Source organism: Erpetoichthys calabaricus, chromosome 7 (assembly GCF_900747795.2).
Source record: "Erpetoichthys calabaricus chromosome 7, fErpCal1.3, whole genome shotgun sequence".
Taxonomy (NCBI): domain Eukaryota; kingdom Metazoa; phylum Chordata; class Cladistia; order Polypteriformes; family Polypteridae; genus Erpetoichthys; species Erpetoichthys calabaricus.
In genome coordinates this window covers 63,605,588-63,612,219 of record NC_041400.2, presented here as the reverse complement: position 1 = coordinate 63,612,219, position 6,632 = coordinate 63,605,588, and the positions used below count along the sequence as shown (strand labels likewise).

Genomic DNA, 6,632 nt, shown 5'->3' with positions numbered 1-6,632 from the left:
TTGATGGATGATATTAGCATTGTTTCCTGTTTTCAAGGAAATATAACATAGCCTCTTACATTTTATACAGTGAAGCAATAAAAGATCAAAATAATTTTTATTGGGTACCAACTTTATTTAGCAAATTGGTGTAATTAAACCAACGATAAGAAGCAACTTTTGATAGTTCATATGGCAGTAATCTAAGCACAGTGATATGCAAAGTGATCCAGAATGGCTAGCCCTACAACTCAAATATGGAAGTGGCAGCAGAAAAAGCAGTTACAGCCTGTGTCTGTGCTATTCTACTCTTAAGAAGTAAGGAATAATGATCTGTCACCTATGACAAAACATACTCAGTCAGGGTCTATTTTATCAGTTTTATATTAGGGCATGTATTAAAGATATTGTCAATTTTTTTTTATGAAAGACATGTTACTTGCCTTTTGGAGCATGCTACAGGGTGTTCAAGAAAAACCAAAAGTTTGTGTATCTATGAAATCCCACAGTAACAGAGATGTGTTCGTTTCAAATAAACCATGTCAGTGAGAGAGACTAGTTGTGAATTTTCACAAAGGCAGGGATATCTGTTCAGCCTTTTCCATCATCAATGCACAGCAGTATGACTAAGACTGGATGCCTGTGTCTGAGCCTTTTCAGTTTAAGCAAAAGAAGATTAAGAGGAGACATGACTGAATTGTTTAAAATTATGAAGGGGATTGGTGCAGTAGGACTTTCAAAAATAGACCTGATATTATTTTAGAAGAATTACTGGTAAGCGGATATGACTGGTGAGCTTTGTTGGGCTGAAAGACCTGTGATCATTCAGATTTTTCTAATATGTAAATCACCTAATTCAGCCACAGGGGATGCACAAACCAGTGTGTTTCTTCGTGCTGGTCCCAAACCTGGATAAATGGGGAGGGTTACGTCAGGAAGGACATCCAGTGTAAAATCTTGCAAAAATCAATATGTGGACAACAATGCAAATTTCCATATCGGATTGGTCGTGCCCCGGGTTAACAACTACCGCCACCAGTACTGTTAGCCAACAGGGTGCGGGCGGAAATTGAGCTACTGTTGGCCGAAGAAGAAGAAGAAGGAGAAGAAGAGGGGGGAGACGTGTCTGGAGGCAGGAGGAGAGGAGGAAGGTAAAGAGAGTGGAACTAAGGGTAGGAACTTTGAATAGTGGTAGTATGACTGGTAAGGGGAGAGAGTTAGCACATACAGTATGATGGAGAGAAGGAAGGTTGATATATTGCATGTGCAATAGACTAAATGGAAGGGGTGTAAGGCCAGGTGGATCGGAGGTGGATTTAAATTGTTCTATCATGGTGTGGATATGAGGAAAAATGGAGTAGGGGTTATTCTGAAGGAACAGTATGTCAAGTGTGTTTTGGAAGTGAAAAGAGTGTCAGACAGAGTAATGATTAGGAAGCTGGAAATTGGAGGTGTGATGATGAATGTTGTTAATGCATATGCCCCACAAGTTGGGTTTGCAATGGATGAGAAAAAAGATTTTTGGAGTGAGTTGGATGAAGTGATGAACAGCGTACCCAAGGGACAGAAAGTGGTGATTGGAGCAGATTTCAATGGATATGTTGGTGAAGGGAACAGAGGCGATGAGGAGGTGATGGGTAGGTATGGTGTCAAGGAGAGGAATGAAGAAGGTCAGAGGATAGTCGATTTTACCAAAAAGATGGACATGGCAGTGGTGAATATGTATTTTAAGAAGAGGGAGGGACATACGTTTATGTACAAAAGTGGAGGAAGATGCACACAGGTAGATTATATCCTATGCAGAAGGGTCAATCTGAAGGAGATTGAAGACTGCAAAGTGGTGGCAGGGGGAAGTGTAGTTAAGCAGCATAGGATGGTGGTCTTTAGGATGACGTTGGAGATCAAGAAGAGGAAGAGAGTGACGGCAGAGCCAAGGATCAAATGGTGGAAGTTGAAAAAGGAAGACTGCAAGGTTGAGTTTAGGGAGAAGGTGAGACAGGCACTGGATGGTAGTGAAGAATTACCAGACAGTTGGGAAATTACAGCAGGGAGCTGTGGTGTTGTATGAGGAAGTCGGGAGAGGCAGAGAAGTCCATAAGAGTTGTACAGGATATGTACGAGGGAAGTGTGACAGTGGTGAGGTCTGCGGTAGTAGTGACGGATGCATTCAAGGTGGAGGTGGGATTACATCAGGGATTGGCTCTGAGCCCTTTCTTATTTGCAATGGTGATGGACAGGTTGACAGACGAGATTAGACATAGTCCCCGTGGACTATGATGTTTGCTGATGACATTGTGATCTGTAGCGATAGTAGGGAGCAGGTTGAGGAGACCCTGGAGAGGTGGAGATATGCTCTGGAGAGGAGAGGAATGAAGGTCAGTAGGAACAAGACAGAATATATGTGTGTAAATGAGAGGGAGGTCAGTGAAATGGTGAAGATGCAAGGAGTAGAGTTGGCGAAGATGGATGAGTTTAAATACTTGGGATCAACAGTACAGAGTAATGGGGATTGTGGAAGAGAGGTGCAGGCAGGGTGGAATGGGTGGAGAGGAGTGTCAGGAGTGATTTGTGACAGATGGATAACAGCAAGAGTGAAAGGGAAGGTCTACAGGATGTTAGTGAGACCAGCTATGTTATATGGGTTAGACAGTGGCACTGACCAGAAAGCAGGAGACAGAGCTGGAGGTATCAGAGTTAAAGATGCTAAGATTTGCAATGGGTTTGACAAGGATGGATAGGATTAGAAATGAGGACATTAGAGGGTCAGCTCAGGTTGGACGGTTGGGAGACAGAGAGGCGAGATTGCGTTGGTTTGGACATGTGCAGAGGAGAGATGCTGAGTATATTAGGAGAAGGATGCTAAGGATAGAGCTGCCAGGGAAGAGAAAAAGAGGAGGCTTAAGAGAAGGTTTATGAATGTGGTGAGAGAGGACATGCAGGTGATGGGTGTAACAGAACAAGATGCAGAAGATAGAAAGATATGGAAGAAGAGGATCCATTATAGCAACCCCTAACAGGAGCAGCTGAAAGAAGAAGAAGGAAATGGCTCTACTGGGCATAATAAAATTAAAAAATCATAATGAAAATAGGAAGTCTGAAGCAAGTACATAAATTGGTCATCAGTTAAACATACCCTAGAGTCCTTTTCCCATATAAAGTCAGATGTTTCTGTCTTTTGTTGGGGTACAAAATATTACTAAGGACCTTTGTTTATTTGTATTAAAGTCCTGAGGTTTATGGAATTCAAAGCAGATGCCCAAAAATAAAGTGTTCCTTTTACACAGTTTATCTGTTGCTATTTATTTTAGACAGAGACTCTTGACTTTATTATTAGTTATACGTCATGGATGATTTCTTGAAGGCTTATGTATCTTGTTTCATTTCTCTTTGTATATGGTCATACAGACAATAGTTTCAAATGTTTATACATTTTTTGTAAAATGGTCAGGAGACTGTAATAAAACTGTATGCCAATATTCTACTTGAAAGCTAATCCAACTGTCCATGCTATTATCAGACAATTTCCTAACTGGCTTATTTAACACTCTGTTTTACAGTAGGTAAATAAATTCTGTTTCATGTTAACTTACATCAAAGTAAAATATTATACCATAATCTAAGGAACTATGTGAAACTGGTGTTTTAAAATGTGGGTCCTCTCTTTCCAGATAGTAAGAGTTATTTTCAACGTGGGCTTGTCTGAATGCAAAATACAAGTTGTCATTGGCTTGTTGTAGGCGAGCAAACTCCGCCTGGACAGCAGTCTCTGCTTCCTCCGTGTTTGATGCAGAATCGTTCTTGCCTCCCACTGCTACTGTGTCCGATGTAGCATTGAACTCATTTCCCACTGCTATTTCGTTTTCGTCCGAGTCCGTATTGAATCTTCGGTCTGGGGAGGCTGTTGATGCGTGCAACAGTGTGGAAAAGTTTGCCAGCTGTCCCAGATCTTCACTTGAGGATTCGTCCCCCAACTCGCTGAACAACTCTGGTTCAATTTCAAACCAGTTTCCTTGACTGACATTGTCTGTAGCGAGCCCTTCTCTATCCACTGTAGGGGTAGGTGCTCTGCAGGTAGCCAAGACCTGTGGGAAAAGGGCATTCCTTTTTCCTATTAGGAGTGGCCAGGGTGAGGTGTCTGATATGGCAGTTCAAACCTTAAAGTTCTTCCCTTTAAATTTCAGAGGGAGTAATATAGTCTAGGATGTTTAACTTTGTCTGTGGTCTTATAAGGGATAGCTACCAGAGTCCAGCAGTGCAGAGAATTCCTGCCAACGTTACAGAGGCTTTAAAATTGTCCTCTTTTAACATCTTGGGGGAAGCTTGCGAGCCACATACCTGGGCCAGACCGATAGCCATTGTTTGCGCAGGTGGGAGGTGACACTCTCGAGCCAGATGTCCTAGTTGATCACAGTGGAAGTAGCTGTATTTAGTCTGCACTATGGTGTTCACACTCTGGTGTCTTATACCCGTGACGCTGGAGATCCTGAAGGTCTGTGCTGGGTGGATTGAAATTGGGGTCAAGCCTGGGTAACCCGTTGTGTACAGGTGTCTTGTGCACCCTCTAGTCTGTTGTTCAGTCTGTTCTGTAGCATTTCATCACAAAGCCTCTTGTCTATCCCTGACAGGACTGCATGAAGAGCGAGCTTCTTTCACCTTTAGTGAAAGTGATAATTTGATATTTGGACTTCAGTCTTCACATACAATATTATACACTTCATGTCTACATTTTGTCAATTATTACTAAACATGAAAAAAGTTTTAGTTATGTGTTCAACATTTCTTGCCTGAAATTTCCTGTCATCGAACAGTTACCCAGATCGTTGTATACATGGCATACACATGAAATGTAATGACATATTATTTACCCTATAGAATTCCAGATGCCTCACACTCAGATAAACAGACTTCAGCTGGAAGAACTTCAGCTGTGTCAGTGGGGTATTGGATAGCAGGCTGCTTGCTTCTTGTGCTGATTAACACTTTTGCAAAACAAAGATGCTGATGAAGAGGTGTGAGAGAATTTAAGTTGGCCCAGCATTACGACTTTTTTTGTATGATTTCAGGAATTCTTGTGTTAAATACATCTTCAATACATATAATCAAGTTATAATAATTACTATTGAAAAATAATCTTTATTAGACAATGTATATGTTTATTATGATACAATACGAATTCTGAAATATGATGATATGGCACCACCTACATTAGATTCACACTTTAGTTCCAATAAATGCGTATGTTTTCATAATTACAGGCCTAATCATCCTCCTCATATCTCCTTCTATAGCCACACATTCAGTTAATTGATTGCTACATTGCTACGAAAATAATGTAATGAAAACCTACTTTACAGAGATATCTGTGTGACAATTAAATTAAGGACTTCAATTAAATACTGCACAGTATACAGATTTTAAAATAACAAATTATTTTTTCCATAGACTTCTCTACAATTAAGATTTATGTGTATATATCTGATCATATCAGTAATTGAATTAATGTTCAGTTATATGAGCATGAGAAAAAAGTTTTTTTTTGTTTAAATGTCTTAGTAATTGCTGGTAAATAGATAATATGAAGATGAAGGCTTTTTGAGAGAGATTGGCTGTTTGAGGTGATTCACAATGATTTTTTTATTGTACTTTAGAAGGAAGGCATCTCATGCTTCTGAAGATCTGCTGAAGGAGCAGTATATTGATCTGTGAGAGCGACCCTTCTACAGTGACCTCGTGAAGTACATGAATTCAGGGCCATTTCTGGTAATGGTATGGGAAGGCCTAAATGTAATCAAGACTGGCAGAGTCAGGTTGGGTGAAACCAGTCAAGCAGACTTGAAGCCTGGTACCATCCGTGGTGATTTCTACATCCAAGTTGGCAGAAACATCATTCATGGCAGTAACTTTGTGCAAAGTGCCAAAAACAAGACAAGCTTGTGGTTTAAACCTTAAAAACTGGTGGAATACAAAAACTGTGCTAGAGACTGGATCTATGAGTAATGCACACCTTTAGGTTTGTCCATCCATCTAAAACTAAACTAAACTTGATGTAAAGCCACACACATTTTAATGGCAGCCTGACACTGTGCATACGCATGTTTCTGCAAACTGGCAGCACCCAGTGTCAAAGCAGTGCTACTGTGTGGTCTCCCTTTTTTAGATATTTGCATCAATGTTTGGGGATTTATCAAGTACACCAAAATTAATTGGATATCATTTACAAATTTAATTCTCTTGATTGTAATCGTTCTGTAACAATATAATGGTGCACAGAATGGCCAAAGTATTCCAACTACCATAGCTGCATTAGCACTGTTAAACGACATTGCAAATGGAAGACTTAGAAGAGAGTGAGTATTTATAGATGATGACGAATAGCTTCTAAGTCGATTTCGATTTCCAACAGTTATTCTCTTGAAGCTGTGTGCTGAACTAGTGCTGGATTAACAAAGGCAGACAAACTTCTGTTCCAAGAACTCTGCTTACCCCAGGAAAGAAAACTCAGTGTCAGGTGCTCCTTCAGTGTAATAGGAACCATAGCATACAGAGATATGTACATTGCAACAGGTACGCATGTTGTAAATGTAGGAAGGGCGGTCCTTGGGTCTGTGGGAACTGTTAACATTTGAATTTGATGATTGTATATAGCATGGAAC

The 6,632-nt window shown here is 40.4% G+C and overlaps 1 protein-coding gene across 1 annotated transcript; it reads left to right on the top strand.

Annotated features, from left to right (window-relative positions):
- The first annotated feature begins 5,679 nt into the window (after window positions 1-5,679).
- On the top strand, window positions 5,680-5,928 carry LOC114655059 (nucleoside diphosphate kinase-like). The gene has a single exon (XM_051929639.1). The coding sequence runs from the start codon at window positions 5,719-5,721 to the stop codon at window positions 5,926-5,928; it is 210 nt and encodes a 69-aa protein (XP_051785599.1). The 5' UTR covers window positions 5,680-5,718.
- The last annotated feature ends 704 nt before the right edge of the window (window positions 5,929-6,632 follow it).